We start from the raw sequence: 17890 nt of genomic DNA, 5'->3' as shown, positions 1-17890 counted from the left end.
CGGAGGGGTGCGTGTGCGTGCAGCGGACTGTGCGTGTGTGTGTGTGCGTGTGCGCGGAGGGGTGTGCGTGCGGCGGGCTGTGCGTGCGTGCGGCGGGCTGTGTGTGTGTGTGTGCGCGCGGAGGGGTGTGCGTGCGGCGGGCTGTGTGTGTGTGTGTGTGCGCGGAGGGGTGTGCGTGTGAGTGCGTGTGAGTGCGTGGAGGGGTGTGTGCGTGTGTGTGCGCGGAGGGGTGTGCGTGCGGCGGGCTGTGCGTGTGTGTGCGCGGAGGGGTGTGCGTGCGTGTGAGTGCGTGTGAGTGTGCGTGCGGCGGGCTGTGCGTGTGAGTGCAGGAGGGGTGTGCGTGCGGCGGGCTGTGTGTGTGTGTGTGCGTGTGAGTGCGGGAGGGGTGTGCGTGCGGCGGGCTGTGCGTGTGAGTGCGTGCGGCGGGCTGTGTGTGTGTGTGAGTGCGCGGAGGGGTGTGCGTGCGGCGGGCTGTGTGTGTGTGTGTGTGCGCGGAGGGGTGTGCGTGTGAGTGCGGCGGAGGGGTGTGCGTGCGGCGGGCTGTGTGTGTGTGTGTGTGCGTGCGGCGGGCTGTGTGTGTGTGTGTGCGCGCGGAGGGGTGTGAGTGCGCGGAGGGGTGTGCGTGCGGCGGGCTGTGCGTGTGAGTGCGCGGAGGGGTGTGCGTGCGGCGGGCGGGCTGTGTGTGTGTGTGTGCGCGCGGAGGGGTGTGCGTGCGGCGGGCTGTGTGTGTGTGTGAGTGCGCGGAGGGGTGTGCGTGCGGCGGGCTGTGCGTGTGAGTGCGCGGAGGGGTGTGCGTGCGGCGGGCTGTGCGTGTGTGTGCGCGTGTGCGCGCGGAGGGGCGTGCGTGCGGCGGGCTGCCCGTGTGCAGGGCCGCGTGTGCGCGCGCGCGTGCGGGGAGGCGCCGCCGCGCCGGGGTGGGCCGGGCCGGGGGCGGCGCCGGCCGCGCTCTGCCTATGAAGCGCGGCGCTGGGGGGGCCCGGCCGGTGCTAGCGGCGCCAGATCCGGGGATTGGGCCGCGCCGGGGGCCGGGCCGCAGCCCCCCGTGCCCGCGCCGCTGCTCCGCGCCGCGCGCGCTGCTGGTGCTGCCGCTGCTGCAGCCGGGCTCAGCCTGAGGTCGCGGCCCGGGCCGGCCATGCAGCGGGACCCGGCGGGGGCGGGCACGGGGGACCGGCTGCTGGACAGAGCCGGCCCCGGCCCCGGCCCCGGCCCCGGCCCCGGGACGGCGGCGCTGCGCCCGGCCGAGGCGGCGGCGGAGGCGGGCGCGGGCGCGGGCGCGGGCGAGGCGGGCGCCGCGTTCCGGCCCCCCGAGGGCGGCTTCGGCTGGGTGGTGGTGCTGGCCGCCACCTGGTGCAGCGGGGCCATCTTCGGCATCCAGAACTCCTTCGGCATCCTCTACGTTATGCTGCAGGGGGACCTGCCCCCCGCGCGCCGCGACCCCTCGCTGGAGTTCAAGACAGGTCGGGGCAGGGGCATCCCGGGACGGGGATGGGCAGGGCTGGCGAGGATCCGCGGCTCCTTCCCTCCGGGGGGTTGGGGGACCCCACATCCTCCCTTATTGGGGTTCGCTGTCCCTGCGCAGGGGGCATCCCCGGGTCCTGGCAGCCAAGATGCTGGTTTATAGCATGGGGAGCAGGCCAGGATGGGGGGTGTCATCTCCTTGTTTTATCCCTCTCCTCACGAAGAGACTCCTAGGAAGAGAATTGGCAGGAGGGGACCGAGCTCGCAGGGCCGCTACTGAAAGCCGAGGGAAGCCTGGGAGAAAGAGGAAGGAGGGGAGCACAGTGTGGGGCCGCAGGGGTGGGTGCTTCTCATTGTGGGCCCTTGGATCCCCCCCCCCCCACACACACACACTTACTATAACGTCCACCTTTGGATGAAACATTCCCGGTCTGGTCCTTACCCAAAAGTGAACTCGTTAAGTAAGGGAGGTTGAAGGTAGGAAGAATCCAGCTGTCTTTTTTGGAAGGGAGGAGAAGAGGAGAGTGATGTTTCCTATATTTGGCTTCAAAAGCTCCTGGCCCTGTCCACCTGCGCAGGTCGGGGTTATCCCGAGGACACAGGCCTGCTCTGGCTGCTGTTCCATTTCTCCCTTCTGTTTTAAAAACATTAGGGATTTGCATCAAAAGCTGACAGGAGGATGTCAGGATTGCATCCAAGAGTGCAAAGTAACTGAGTTCAGGTTGCATGTGGACCCAATGCTCTCCCTTTGGGCATGTGCATGACAGTCGCCCCTGGCGTGCAACATGCAGGTGACACACACAGCCCACTTGGCTTTTTTTTTCTTTCTTTTTTTTTTTTTTTTTTGCAGCAACATTAGCCCTTTATCTGTTTCATCCACTGTTTTGCACTTGAAGAAGGCTGCTGGCAAGGGGTCTTGGTCTAGCAAACACACCCACCAGAAATTTCACTTGCTTAGTTTGAATAGGGATGTGAATGTTAGTAAAGTTACTAACAGGCTTAGGTGTTTACCGGGTTGGCTTTTCAGTTATTGAAAAGAGAGAAAATAATTTCCTTGCAACACATGTCCCTCTAAGCTTGTTTGTATCATGATAGCACCAGCAGGCCCTCAGTTGTGGTCAGGGCCATGCTATGTTAAATGCCAGATAAACACAGTAATAGACGGTAGACGGTCCCTCCAGCAGAGTGCTTACGGTTTAAATAGTCAGACTAAGTGTGCCAAGAGAGGAGAAAAAAACGGCCAAAGAGGTGAACTGAAATGCTTACAGTCGCACAGCAGGTCAGCAGGCAGAGCTGACGGGAGACTCCAGGTCTTTCAGGAGCCCTGGCCTCTAGACTATGCTGCCTTCCCTAAGCTAATGAAGATGTGCTTGAGTAGCAGGGGTCAACCTTTTTGCCAGGTGTGCCACCAATTAGTCCTGCACTCTTTCCAAGTGCCACTGCAGTCCCTTTCCCTTACCGGTTCTGATGCTCTGCTTCTGCTGTCTGTCTTGTCTGCCACTTTCCTGCCTGTCCCCTCCCCAGCGTGTGTGTACCGCACACAGAGGCTGCCCATGTCCCTTACAGCACCCGTGCTACAGGTTGGCCACCCCTGCACTAGACAACTGCTATAAAGAGTGTACGCTAGTGAAAGAAATTCACAAGATGCTGCACCTCCGAGATTCCAGAACTACCTGGATGATACCGTGGCTTGTGTAACAGCACAATTAAATACCATTGTGCAGTTAGTGCATAGCCATGTGATGATGGAGTTCAAAGTATATGGGCGACCTTCATTCCCTATTTAATTATTGTTGATGGAATAGATCTCATATCTCTCTGCATAGGTATAATCATCACTTGGTTGCCTCTTTCCTTCTTGCCATGATCGCATCACCAAAAGCCCAAGGTGGAAATGGATAAAAAGTATTTCTAAAAAAAGAAACTGGAAGAAATGTTTAAATCTTGCTGGTTTAAATAATATGTGCCCAAGAGGCAGCATGTGGGAGCTGCCTCCTTCCTTCTCTAACCTGTTTCTTACTTTAAATACACTTGTATTTATTTAAGGGTATAACTGCACACAGGGCCTTTATAAAGAAAGACGCCAGTGTAGGCGTGTGACTCAGCCCTATGGCTTTGTCATTAAGTTGCCCATATGCCACATGCATCTGAGTCTCTGTGCTTAATGAAGGGAGTCTCCATAATGCATGTGCTTTGATGCACTAACCCACTGTTGGCTTTACACACTTGTGTGCCAGTCCTCAGTTGCTTTCAGACCACTCATTTGCTTTCCTGGTATGTGGTAGTAAACATCCTTTTGCAATCCGATTTTGCCAGGAGGAATAACTGCCTCTGTGCAGTAGTGGATTTCTTAAGTATTTTGGCATTTAAGCCTACAAATGCAGGTTGTCCCTTTGGCTTTGAAAGGAAGCTCAGCAGGAAAGGAGAGAGAATCCCTCTAAAATCCTGGTATTTATGCAGCTTGTACCCCTCTTGCCACTGCATACTTAGGTCATCCCTGCAACCTATGGATGCCCCTCAGTGCTAACCGCGTGCCTGGATAGCAATGGATATAGAAAGCAGGTACCAGGTGTAATTCAAAACAGAGTTTCTAATACTCTAGCAGTGTTACCTCTAACCTGTTACTTAAGTAGAAGGCAGCAGTATAGGGCCACTTCCAGCTCAGCCTCCCCCAGTTTGTGATTGAACAGATCATATCTATCCCTCCATACTTACAATCAGCTAACATCCCTGTGGCAACTGCTTATGTGGAAACATAATCAGGAACGCATTTGTTACTGTTTTCGGTGTGCAAAGTGTCACAGCCTCCTAAAAAGAATTGCACTGTCTATTAATGCTCTGGATTTCATTTGCGCCTCTCTTCTGGCACAGAACTTGGAGCTGGAAACTCAGCCAAACTTGTGCAATCTGATCACTTTCCAGGGATCTCTAGCAACTACTCCATGGGTCACAATTTGAGAACACCCCCCAAAATAGGCAGAAGACTGGGAGCCAGGAGCTCCTGCATGCTGTTCCTAGCTCTGCTGCTAACTTGCCAGGTAGCCTTGGGAAGTCTTCTAAGTCAGTTTCTCTCTCTGTGAAATGGGGGCTGTCACTCAGTTATCTCACAGGTTTAATATTGCGTGAGAGTTTGAAGGTGTCAACGCAGAATTACGTTGTAGCCAAGTTAAATCCTGAAAAATAGGGTTTATAATATTTATACCAAGAAAAGATGCTAATCCTAACTGAGTAATAGCAGCAAAGACACATGGCCATAATTATCGAGGCTTATTTCTTGTTTGCATTGGTCGTGTTCTTGTGTGTTTGATCTCATAAAATGCAAAATCCTTGGAGTTCAAATGTAAGGTCAGGCTTTAAAAACATCCCTCTTCCAACAATACATTGAATGCATACTTCCTTTGTTTAAAGAAATATACTGTGCAGCGTATGTAAACAAGAAATCCAGTTAAGACCAGCATGCACTGCTGTGAATATCCAACACGCCCAGGCACAGCAGGAGACAGGAGTTATAGGGAGGCAGATTCTCTGTGCCTTGGGTTGTGTGTGGATTTTTTAGAGGAGGGGTATTGTAGAGGCAAATTGAATGTGGAGTGAGAGGAACATTTGTGCTCTGCAAAAATCAGCCAGTAAAGAAACGTGAAGCAGTGCTACCTTCAGGATACATGAAAGTGGGAGGTGGGGTTGTTTTAAAATGAACAGTCAATCCAGTGTGCGCTACCAAGAATGTGTGGAATAGGTAACATAAAGGAAAGACCACTTAAACCAGCAGGCCCCAGTGGTGGTGGTGGTGGGGTGCTAAAGAGTCCCAAAAGATGTCATGACAATGATTCTAACTTGTGGTGTGGCTGATTATTTATGTATTTTTTTGAGCCTCGGTTTTCCCTTCTATAAGCAGGGGATGACACCCACCTGCCTCATGGGGGGATCTGAGAAAGGGCAAACAGTGCTGGGATATGTGCATTTGGGACAGTGCTGTAAAGCAACAGCCTTTCAATGCTAGAAAAGCAAATTCAATCAGGATGGCTGCTCTGATGCTTGCTCAGTAAGCTCTGGGTCTCTAGGGGCCCTCACCAACCCAGGCACTAAATAAGGAGGGGGACTTCCAGCTGCTCTCTTCCCTAGAGAGGTTGTAGACTCAGTGTTAGTGAATGTTAGACAAGAGAGGCAGAACAGGCCCTTGCTTTGAGCTTCAGCCAGAGAGAGCCAACCAAGATGCACATGCAGAGTTGAGGCAGTCACCTGTACCGTCTCTATCCCCAAGCACAAGATGAGTCTTAGGTATATGGGGTAGCCAGGTGCTCTGGTAGGATGGGCATCTCTTACCACTGTGCATCTAATGAACACCAAACAGCTCCTTTCACCTGTAGATAACCACCATCAATTTGCAAGCATCCCCAGTGTAATGGTAGGAAAGCCTGCCTGTCTGCAGTTGCGAAAGTTTCTATTTTAATAATTTTGTCATAGATGTTGCACTTTCAGAGATTTACTGAGAGCTGGTATGGCAACCAGAAAGACTGCATTGATTCTTCCCCTCTCCCCTTTTTTAATTTTTAAAATCTACTCCATACAGATTAACTAACTTTGCTCAATATTTAATGTTCCAGTTGCTTGATATGGAATGGTAAGCACTCTGCTAAATGGACCAAAGCACGTGCTTTTCACCACAGCTCCAAGTGCCTCTGCATCCAGCTCTGCTGCAGTGCTGGCTTCTAACTCCTCCATGAATGGCAGCATCTGTGGGTGGCCATCCTGTGGTGTGTGTGTCACAAGTGGCACAGGAAGCCAGTGTGTGGCAGGCGGCAGAGTGGGGAGAAATCAGGCAGCACAGCAGCAGACAGGGCAGCAGATTGGGCAAGGAAAGGAGATCAGAGTGATACTTAGGGAGGGCTAAGTACCCCATGCTTACCAGAAAGATTGTACCCCACTGAGTCCTTCTAAGAAAAATGGGACTATTTTTCCATATATGCGCAGAAGTGGAAGAAATCTCTGCTGTCTTTGCCCTCTGCTGAGTTAGAATCAGCACCCTAACATGTCCTGTAGGGACCAGATGGTATCTCAGAGTGAAGATGAGGTTAGGTATTTAACAGGATGGATTTTTTCTCAGGATTAAATTGATTACATTTGGAGCCAGGCAAAGGATAGCATGTTTGGAGGAACCTGGGGGAAGAAAGGTGTTTGTGGCGGTGGGAGTGGGTCAGTAAAACAGAGTAAGGACTGTTACTTAAACTCAAGTGTGCATGCTCCAAACTGCACATGAATCTTCTGTAGTGGCCTTGGATAAGTGTCCTTCCCGAAAATGTTCATCTTATTTTTAAATGAGAGGGATTTAACTAGAGCTTGGCAGGGGCTGTGAGTGAATATGCAGAACAAATCTGGGCATCCACCCTGTCTTGGCTAATCTGAAGAGCCAGGTGGGCCAGCAGACTCCTTTCTGTCTGTGTGGATATGGCTTGTCTTTTGTTTCTCTAATGCCCAAGAGAAGCAGACAAGCCAGTTATGTCCTATACTATAGAAATGCCATTTGACAAAAACAAATGGCTGTATTTCATACTCAAGAATATCAGTATCTGGGTCAGAACCAAGAGGCTCGGTAGATTTATGGTTTAGAGGACTTGAGAGAGGAGCAAACGTAATGAAGTGTTTAGGTGCTGGGGATAAAAGCAAGCAGCAGAAATTAGAACCCACGCTAAGGCTCACAGCATCGAATACTTTGTTGTGGGGCCCCACTGGCTCTGTGGGTTAGGAAGGGGAAACCCTTCTGACAGCACATGTCAAGAGTTTGCTCTTGAACATGTATTCAAGTAAATTTTAGCAATACTTCACAACACTGCGTACTTCAGTCCTTCCTTCAGATCAGTTGCGGTAGAGAGCTGCGTAAAGTGAAGAGGTGGCATCCAGTTCAAATAGTTGTCATTAAAGTACTCTGTATTTTAGATTTATCCCAAAAACAAAAGCTTCAGGATCTAGGGTAAGGACGTTTTTACTACCTTCACCTTTCCTTCATGAGAAAAGGGAGGGGAATGATTTTGTGATAATCTCTGGAGGACTCCTTAGCCCTGGTGATTCTCAACCAGGGTACTGTGGCCCATTGGGTGAAAAAAAAATGAATGAAAACTAAAAACTGGCATTTTCTGAAAAGGGCTCATGTCTAAAAAGGTTAAGAGACTGCTGTCTTAGCCTAATGAGAAGAATATGGGAATGTTTTCAGGGACATCTTCCTTTTTATATATATATATTTTACTTTCTTTGCCTGTAAACTAATCCCCTGTTAAATTTGCACCTGTATCCTTTGTCACTCTCTGTAACTTATGTTTCCACCAAGGATATTTGGTGATATTGTACGTAGAGCAGACAGACCCTTTGTTTCACTCCTACATGATTCTTATGAAAAGGTAATTTAAATTACAAATATTCAAAGCATCACTGCCATAGATAATAAGTAAATAAGACTTCTAGTAACATTAATGCAGAGCTGAATTTAGTACCTAGGCCTTCTCTTTTGTCATATATCTCAACTGTGTTACAAAATAAACTTCAGGTTTTACCATCATGACCTGCAAAGATCTTCTCTCTCCTGTCCTGAAGGTGGCACTCTAGCTGTGGATGTGAGGTTGTCATTCACGCAGCCTCATTTGAGAGGGACTTGACATCTACGTTAAATGCTCTTGATATCTATGTTAAAGTTGTTGTATTACTCTGCCTGCATTTTTCTGACTCCTTTAAACCAGTGAGTTTAATTCCCTCCACAGACCTATCACTGATCATGCTTCAACAGTCTGGGAAGCTGCATTATGCAAACAGCACTATTCCCATTTTACAGATGTGTAAGGTGAGAGGGGAAGTCATTGCCCTTCCTCCCACCAAGGGAACTGTCCGATGGAATGCAGGTGTCCTGATCCCAGATCCTCTTTCTAACCTACGGATAGCACAGCTTCGCTTCTAGCTTCTAGCTAGCTGTGTGTCCTGTGATTCATATTGCCTCTCACAGTATTCCATATGTATTTCTTCTGCTGTTGAGTCTCTCGGTATTTCCTTAACTCTTCTGTTAAAGTCTTCCCTTTTCTCTTTCCTGCTCCAATCCCTCCCACATTTATTTTGGTTTTTCTTGTGCATTTAATTTGTTCTAGGTCACACTGTTAGCCTACTCTTGTCCTGTCTTGTCTTGTCACTGTCCTAACGGGAACAGTCTTTTAGCTCCCCCTCTTGATAGAGCTGTGCTAATGCAGTCAGCCTTCAAAATACTTCACTGCGCTTTCATAGGTTAAGACCCAAAGGGTCTCAGGATTCTCAGCTCCTGAGTAACACTTGGAAGGTATGGTCCATTACAACTTGTGCATGTCAAAATAAGTAGTCATTTTCAAGACTGGGATTAAGCATAAAGAATTTAACAGATTCAGTTAATCAGTTTGCTGCTAAAATGTATTATTTTGATATGTGTACCTCTACAAATTATTATATAGAAAATGCAGGCAAATATCTCTGTATTGCAAGACAGCCTAAGAAGGTTTATAATCCAAGTATTCTGAATTAGAGGGTGTTAATCATACTTTCTTCTGATCCTTTTCATTTGTCTAACAAGTATCATTGCCTCAACACAATATGCTGAGATGGTTCATAATATTATTTAATGCTGGGGACAACCTCAACATTAACCCCGGGCACCTATATCCTTTGTCACTTATGATTCCACCATATTTCTATTTTGAAATAGAATAATCATAAATAAATGGAAATGCAGAAAAGTTGTCATGAAATTCAACAGAAAAAAAATTGTTACGCTCTTTTTCTGCTTATACACTTGAACCTTATGACTCTTTGGGCTAATATAGGGACAGCTAACTGTGAAACTGCCTTGACCCTTCACACTGTCCAGGCCAAGTGAAATGTGCAAAGAATGAGTAGAAAACAAAAAAGATAAATAGACATGAGTCTCTTTTTTTTTTTTTAAGTCTAGTTTTAATAATATAAATTTAGTAAAGCATGAAGGTTTAAAAAATAAATAACCCCAGCTGGGTGTTCTTGGTTAGCTCATTTCGTAGGATGGGTTTATCTCTTGCCGTGCTATGAGTTGATAGTGATGTCTTTGGAATGTGAGTATTTCAGAGAAACACAAGTCTACTGAATTTGATAAGCATACCAAAAGGGATTGTCCATTGATTTCCAGGACTACAGGCACAATGTCATTGCTCTAATCAGCATAAAATTGGAGACAAACTTCAAAAGTTCCTTCTTTATTCAGCAGTAGCTGAAAGCGCAGATATAGAACTCAAATTTAACAAGGTTAATACAGGCGTTGCGTTTGGATGAGCAACTGTGCATATAACAAATAACGTTCTGTAGTGTGACCAAGCAGGATGTATGTTGCATGTAAAGTGTGCCCCACTGAGCAGACTGACTCCTCTATCAAAGCACTCTCAAGCTGCCTCCTGCAGATGAATGAGAAAATGCCTCAGCCTACATTAATGAACGAGAAAAGTGTCTTGTCGAAATCCAAACTGCTGTGCCATAACTCTCATGATGTTTGGCAGTCTTAAAGCCACGGCTTTCAAGTGATTCTGCAAGAGTCATCTTTAATATTAAAAAAAATAGCCCTTATTTGCAAAGAGAAGCTTGGAGGAGGGGACTCTGAAGGCAAATGAAGAACACTTCTATAATTGCAGAGTTAGTGTTCATTTTCCAGAGCCACCCTCATGACTTTGTTGCCTGGTTGATTTTTATTTTATTTATTTAGTGTAGCTTTTGCTTGGCAACACTGGTCTTAGTTCGGGTAGTAACCCTCCCCCCCCCCCCCCCCCGACATCCAAGCACAACCTACTTCTTAGCATGTTCTCTGTTCCTCACACCTTTCTCTGTTATAAAAATTGGCTCCAAACTGGCCCAAAACAGTACATTTCAAAGGAGGTCAAGGCCTTCTACAGGGATTATCCTGCCTCTGGCTACAGTATCCTGGGGTAGATTCTGATTTCAATTCCTTTGGTATGAATCAGGAGTAAAACATACAGTGAAATAAAGGGGATTATACCAGTGTGACTGACGTCAGAATCTGGCTTAAATTTTTTGGAGTAGAGGTACCAGGTTCTAATAATGGTTCCCTGTGCATGCGTTGTGCATTTTTGGTGCTTCCTGCACACGATTAGTTACGTTGCTTTAGTTTTGGCTGTGTCTGTGGAGGATTTTTATAAGGCAGAGTATTTGTCCCTGCAGTAGCAGTGACTTCAAGATGAAAGTATTATATGCAAATAGGTTAACAAGACACAAACAAGAATTGACTAATGCCCTTTGCAGGAGAGCTGTGATAACCGGGAAATGGAAGGCTGGCTGATCTTGGAAACTCTAAACCTAAGAACAATGAGAAGCTTCATCGGGGCTAAAGGAGGGGGGGGGTTGGGCTGGTAAGTCAGTCAACCTTAAGGAAACAGTTGGCAAGGAATCAGTACCTGCTCCTCCTGTGCGAACGTGATCTAAATCACTACAGGGTGTGTTGTTTGTTCCACTGATCTTATTGCTCAATCCACACTCTGCACTGTATGGTTTAAAAAGCCACAGAGTGTTGAAGAATGCAAAGTATCTGCTAAGCAATGTTGCCTCTTCTTCAAGCCTGACCAGCTCACCTAGGCATGGCCTAGACATGCAACCTTGTAACCGTCCAGGCTAAGATGGTTTCTTTGTATCTCAACCCAGGATGATACCAGGGGCTCTAAATAACCACAGATACCAATAAAATTTGATATTTTGATACAGAAAATCTGATTTGCCTAGGGCAGCTATGGATAGATAGTCTCAAAAGCTCTGCTACAGGCCGTTAAAGGGGCCATGAATTAAACATGTAGTTTTTTTTTTTTTTAAATGTGTACGAGGGAGGGGAAGTTAAGAAACTAACCCGTGGGTCTCTTGTTATAAAGGTTACTGAAAATAATTAATTATTTTAACATTCAGTTTTATTTAAGCTTCCACTGCACCTTCTGTAGCAAAGCCCTAAAGTGGCACTCGGGATCTTCACAAGGGAAAGTGCAAGTGATTGGGACTCAAAAGTGAAATTGCCAAGAACTAGAAAGTGAAAGCTCCCTTGTCCCTGCCTAATAAAATCCAAAAATGAAACACTTCAACAATTAAAGGAAAGAATTGGGGCCCGGGCAGACATTCCTAGGACCCAGTCTATGATCACACAATTTTCTTTAAGCCACATGATTGTAGATCAGATGGTCCCAGTTGTACAAATGTTCTCCAGTGCCAGGAGCTGTGCTGGGAATGCAATCTAAATAAGATGGTGTGGGGGCGCAGGGTTGTCAGGATTGCAGGGAAGCCTAATGAGTCCACAGGGGGCTTGGTTGGTCTATGGAGGGGGGTTGTCCATCTGAGGGTGGTGGGGTCAAGAGGCTAAAAACAGCCTGGTCAGGCTTGCAGGGGGTACGAAAAGTGCAACCCAGGGGCTATGGCAAGCAGCTGGACATTTGCAGCCCCAGATCTGCACTCTCAACATGTACAATAGTTTTGTAGATGGGACATTAAGTTAGATCAGGTCAGCCATTTTTTGCCTGATATAACTTCCCCAAACATATGTACAGATCAGCACTTAGATCAGCCTAACCTAACATCTGCACTTACCCTTGGATACTGCTATGACAGGCACCATAGAAATAACATGAAGTCCTCTTAAGAAAGAGAGCAACATGCTGTTATTAGGGAAAAAGCATAACGTGGAAAGGCTGTGTTTTACTAAACTTGGCAACAGCCCATATCCTCTTTAGTCAGAGAAACTGAATAATCTAACAGTTTCATCATAATGAGTAAAATGTCCACGTTGCAGTGTATCACTGAGACAGCATTAACTTATATTTGACCAATAAAAGTTTCCATTATCTTCTTTAGAGGTGTTAAAAAATCCTCTTCCGCATTTGTTCTCCAAGCATTGCTATGCTGAGAGTTTAAAAGTGGGATAATGTTTATTGTCTTTAATGCAAAGACATGCAAAGGCTAAATCAACAGTGCAAAAGCAGGGAAGTAAATTGTAAATCTTGTCCTTTAAATAATATAAGGAATTCTTAGGACGGGTTAAGTCCCCTACTCACTGCCTTTTGCTTTCTGCAGTCATTTACAGAATGAGTACAAAACAATAGTAAACTACTAGATTTTCAAGTTGCCCACGTACCTGCTTTGTGGAGAAAAGGTGCAGTGTAAGGCAAGGTAGTGGGGTTGTTATGACCTCCAGTAAGCAAAGAGGGTAGAGTTAGTGCCCTAAAACACGGCTGGCCTACTTGGTTGTGATGGACATCCAGAGCCCCATCCTACCTGCATGTGGAGGCAAGCCCTGTTCTGTTCTTCCAGAGAGGACATAGGGTTGCAGTCAACCATAATGTTTGCTCATCGTAAGTGAGGGTGTTGTCAAGTTCCTGGTGATGCTTTATTGTTCATTTCCTGGGGGCAGCATTTCTGAACCCAGTTGGCAGGTTCCATTTCATGTTCATCTACTTCCCTTTCATTAAAATGGCACTAGGTAGCTATTACTGCACCTCCTGGGCCTGCAGTGGTTTTGCGTGTGTCACAGGACAGCTGCCTGGAGGCAGGGCAGATTAACACATAGGCAAACTAGGCACGTGCCAAGAGTCCTGAGCTACAGGGGGCACCACCCTTCCCTCCATGGCGGTGGTGCGAATGGCTCCATCCGCCTCCCTTCCCTTCCTCTCCCCTTCCCTCCACTGGCCTCACCACTGCCACGGCTGCTTCCTAGCAGCAGCTCCGAGCCCTGCTCCCTGCAGGCGGCAGTGCCAGAGTGGGGTCAACCAGCTTGGGGCCCATGAGTTTGTTTGCCTAGTGCCTACTAGAGGGTTAATTCAGCCCTGCCGGGAGAGACTGTATCCTTGCTACAGGCAGAATGGCTGCAAAGGCCAGGATGTGGACAAGCTGGGGTTTCATACTGCAGACCCTTAATTGCATCTCTTACCATTGAAACTACCTGGTTGAGTACAATCAGACCCTCCAGAATGAAGCCTCTTAGCACACCAGCTGAGACATGCAGCAGGAAGAGTCAGAAATGAAGTCCAGGAATCCTGAGCTTGGGTCTTATTGCTTCCTGCAAGACTGGTTTTCCAGGAAAAGATATCAAATTAGGGGTCAGCAACATTCTGTGGTGGCAGATGGGAATGGCCCAGCTCAGGACTTGGGTGAGTCACAGCCGGGACCTAACTGTTGCCACCACTTCTGCTTCTCCCTGCTGCTGCTTCTCTTCACTGCTCAGCTGTGGTATGGCACAGGAAAGCTCTCAGCCACCTGGCTGCAGCACAGTATGGCACAGTGTGGTATGAGTAAAGCCCCTACTGTCAACCACAGCCAAAGCCCAGATCCACACACTGGATCCAATGTCTCTGGGGAGCATGGATCTGACCCATGGGCCATATGTTGCCAATCCCTGAGTTAAATGAAATGCCTGACTTCCTCCATATCCATAGTCTTGAAACAGAAAAATTTTAGCACAAGGCCCACCTCATCATCTGCTTGTGGGTTTTTGGGTTTGTTTCTAACAAGGAGGACATCATCTGGGAAGCTGGAGACTATGTAAGCCCTGCTGGGGAAGAGAGGTACATGGGCTGTTTCCTGCCAGCTCAGAGCCTGTAAGCTTCATGGGTTCATGGGTGTCACTGTGTTTCAGGTGAAAGTAGATCAGGCACCTGCATCATGCATGCGTCTTCACAGTGTGTCTGCCTGGATCCCAACATGGGGCAATCGCTTTGCTGCAGTTGGTCTTTAGGTGATGTCTGGTCCCTGTGCTGCATGACACCTGACTGGGCTTCCAAGAACTCTAGATGTACGTACTCCAAGCTTGAGGTATTGTCGGAAGTGAGGGAAACTCTGCTTACGTACCAGAGCTCAGTATCCCACTAGGAGTCACCTTCTCCAGCAGGTGCAGAGTAGTTGAGAATTGGGGTGGCCTTTCTGCAGCCAGACTCAGGCTGAATGTGCAGGTAGAGGACCGGGATCCAGTGTAGGTTTCCATCTTGAAAAAATAGCCTTTGAGTAGCCTGTAATGGCCTTTGACTGCTGAGGCAGTTCAGACTATAATGGTTTCCCATGCTCTTTTTGCCCCATACATGCTCACTAATCCAGGTTGCCAACAGGGTCTCTTCCTCTGTCTCCTATAGAGGATGCTGATCTCCCAGGTGCACCCTGCTGAGACACCACCTGAGTTTTGCCCTTAGCTCCCCTTCATCCCTCAGCCTGCTGTGTTCCACTGGCCATGACAGCCACAGTCATGGAAGAATTCAGGGCAAAATGATGCCATCCCACAGCACGGATCTAGAATTATGCCGTGCTTGAATAGAAAGGAGGGGATTGCACAGGGGTTTGCCTGAATAGTCTGGGGAGGGCTAGGTCTTGCTTCCAAGAGCTGCCCAGTACAGCAGGTACTTTCTCATATAACTTGATTTCTTCCTATGGTAACTGAAAGCTGTTAATCAATGACTTAATTAGCCCAAGGCAGCAGAGCTGGCCAAATGTGTTCTAACCCAAGTGCAGGCTCTGCCGAGCAGCCTTGCTGTCTCTCACATCCTCTTAACATGGGAATGAATTTGTTGTAAACAGGGTGGTGAGCTTGTTTGAGCAATCACATTTTCATTGAAGCTTAGCAAGATCTCCCACCTAGTTGTTTATTTGTAAAACAACTGGGCAGGAGATCTTGGAAAAAACAGATAATTTTTCATTAAGGAGTGGCACGTTTCAATGAGCGCCCTGGCTGGGTGCGATGTTAACTAGTCCCTTGTGGCAGAGAAGCACAGCTGCATATACTGTGGGCCAGCATTTAAGAGAGAGAATGTAAACCTGCCTGTGGATCATCTGAGCCAGAAAGGATCGTCTGAACTGGAAAACTTCTGGCTGTGCCTTCAGCCTGTACTGTTTGGTACCACTGTGGTATTTAAGCACTTAGACTCATAGAAAGGACCTCAGGAGGTCACATCTAGTCCAACCCCCTGCTCAAAGCAGAACCAGCCCCAACTAGATCATTCCTGCCAGGGCTTTGTCAAGCCAGGCCACTTGCCAGACTTCAAGTCCAGACATAGTTCTGTTGGTGTCATTAAAGCTGCTACTGTGTGGACAAGGTGTGAGCTGAAGTACTCTGCTGGGGTAGGCCCAAAACATGCGTCTGTAGCAGGGTTCTGAGCTCAAGGAAACGTCTGAAATCTGCTTTATAACATGCAGCGTGCAGAGCATAACTAGTGTTTGTGCCATTAGTAACACAGTCTACTCTGTGGATGATTTCAAGTATGGTCTAAATGGGGACTGTGGATTCTTATCCCATTACGTGGATTAACTTTTGTGACCCCGTGGTCCCTATGGGTTAATTACTGCTTTGCCTCTCCCCACACTGCTCTCTTTCCCTCCCTCCCTTCCCTGTCTTTTGAATTCAATTCACTCTATTTGATACACTGCTCTGTGCATGTCCTTTCACAGCACCTGATGAATTGAGCTCAGGCTCACGAAAGCTCATACTGTATATTTCTGATTTAGTTAGTCTGCAAGGTGCAAATCTACCCTGCCTTCTGTATAAACAGCCAATGACGTTATGATGCTAATGGGGAGCTAATCCCAAGAGGATATACTTGGGGGTAGCTGATGAATTTTGAATATGGGATTTATATAGTACCTTCTGTCAGCAGATGCTAAATTTATAACCTGGGGACTTCTTTACCTTCCTCCCAGCACTCTGATGACTGTCTTATTCGGTGTTGGTTGGCAAAGACCCAGATGTCAATGGCTAGAATAACAGTGCATCTGTCTTTCTACTCCATGTGTGTAATTCATAGTACATATATTATGTAATGCATAATGTTTATATGGAGAATTCTCTTATTCATGAACTCCAACAAGCAAAATATGTAACAGATGCCTTTATTTTCCTCATCTTAAGAGAGTTATCTCTTTCCCCCCTTTCTTTTTAAGCCTTTCTTTCATTGGCATTTATTTTTCAGTAATAGATTGGGTCTCCAGCCTCATTTTGCTGGGTGCTATGCAAATGCACCACAAAGCAAGAGTTACTGACCAAAAGCAGTTCAGCTGTAGTTGCAACAGCCTGGGAAAGGCTTTGCACAAATAGAATTGCAGACCAGTGTTCTTACGTAGATACATTCAGAGAGAGTCTGCTCTGTGCAAACACACTACATCAGGGTGGGCAAAATGCAGCCCGGGGGCTGGGTGCAGCCTGCTAGGCCATTCTATCTGGCTCGCGGGGCCCCTAAAGTATTTAGAAAATTAATATTTATCTGCCCTGGGCTGCCTGTCATGCAGCCCTCAATGGCTTTCCAAAACTCAGTAAGTGGCCCTCTGCCCAAAATATTTGCCCACCCCTGCACTACATGCTTCTGAAAACTTGAGCCAAAAAATATGTTTAGTGCTTAAAACACCTGTAGAAGTAGCTGGACACTCCAGATATTCACATCTGGAAAGCTGAGTCACACGCATTTTTCCATCATCCCAGGTTTCTCTTGGATGAAGGTTAGGCAACCTGCGGCACATACAGTAACTGCGTGCTCTCTATTAGTAGATTGGGGGTGGTTTGCTTTGCTTTGCTCTAAGCTATCTCTCTTCCCCCGCCCCGAGTTGGCTGGAGATATTGCAAAATCCACATTACAGATATTTAGAATTGCTGTAACACGCTTTTCTTTGTGAGCATTTCAGATATCATACAATTGTCTCATGCAACAGGTCTTGGCGGATACCGTAAACAAGCAGCTTATTAAGGAAGCAAAACCACAATTCTTTCAGCGAGGTAGCCCTTCCTATATGAAAACTCTACAGAGGCAATGTTAACAGCAGGGGAGGGGGGATCTCACATCACCTGTTTGTTCTTCTGTCTAGTTAGAGTCTCCGTGCCAATGGGGGGTAGGACAACACCCATCTCTTCTCTTTTGGGTCCAATCTCCAAGCTTATTTGAGAGCCTACCCATGCTCATTTTGTCCCTGCTGTGCAGAAACTATAGGAAGACCAGTCCCTGTGCAGACAAGCCTCCTCATCCACCCATTGGTGAGACAGCTGAATACCGCAAGTATCAGCCACCCCATATGAGCCCCTGGCCACTACTCCAGCGCTTCCAGCATAGGAGCCAGAGCCAGATCCATGAATCAAACTTGTGTGCACTTCCCGCAGGACAGCGCATAGTACTGCCAGTAACTTGAAGCCGAAGCTATATCTTTGCATTTAAATGAACTGCTGCATTGGCTCAAGGATTTTTCCTCCAGGGAAGGGAAAGAAGTATTTTGTTGAGGATCTGGTTACAGGTGGTAATCTATAACAGAAAACACAATGCTTCAAGAAGCCATCTTCACTGTAGGGTATCTGGAAAGCAGGCAAGTGACATCTCCCTCATGGATTGTTAGGGAGAGCAATGCAAACTTGTCAGGGTTCAGTTTGTGAGCCAAGTGCTACAACAGCATGTGCAGCGTT

At 47.5% G+C, this 17890-nt stretch overlaps 1 protein-coding gene across 1 annotated transcript in view; it reads left to right on the top strand.

Annotated features, from left to right (window-relative positions):
- The first annotated feature begins 943 nt into the window (after positions 1-943).
- The window catches only part of SLC16A2 (solute carrier family 16 member 2), a 94127-nt gene continuing 77180 nt past the window's right edge, over positions 944-17890 (top strand). The window contains exon 1 of the mRNA XM_090059400.1: positions 944-1457. Coding sequence (XP_089915526.1) covers positions 1133-1457 — 325 coding nt within the window. The 5' untranslated portion in view covers positions 944-1132. The remainder of the gene's footprint in view (positions 1458-17890) is intronic.

The sequence above is a fragment of the Crocodylus siamensis genome, chromosome 8 (assembly GCF_052110815.1).
Source record: "Crocodylus siamensis isolate JL-2025a chromosome 8, ASM5211081v1, whole genome shotgun sequence".
Classification (NCBI taxonomy): Eukaryota; Metazoa; Chordata; order Crocodylia; family Crocodylidae; genus Crocodylus; species Crocodylus siamensis.
This window is presented reverse-complemented; position numbering and strand designations above follow the sequence as displayed.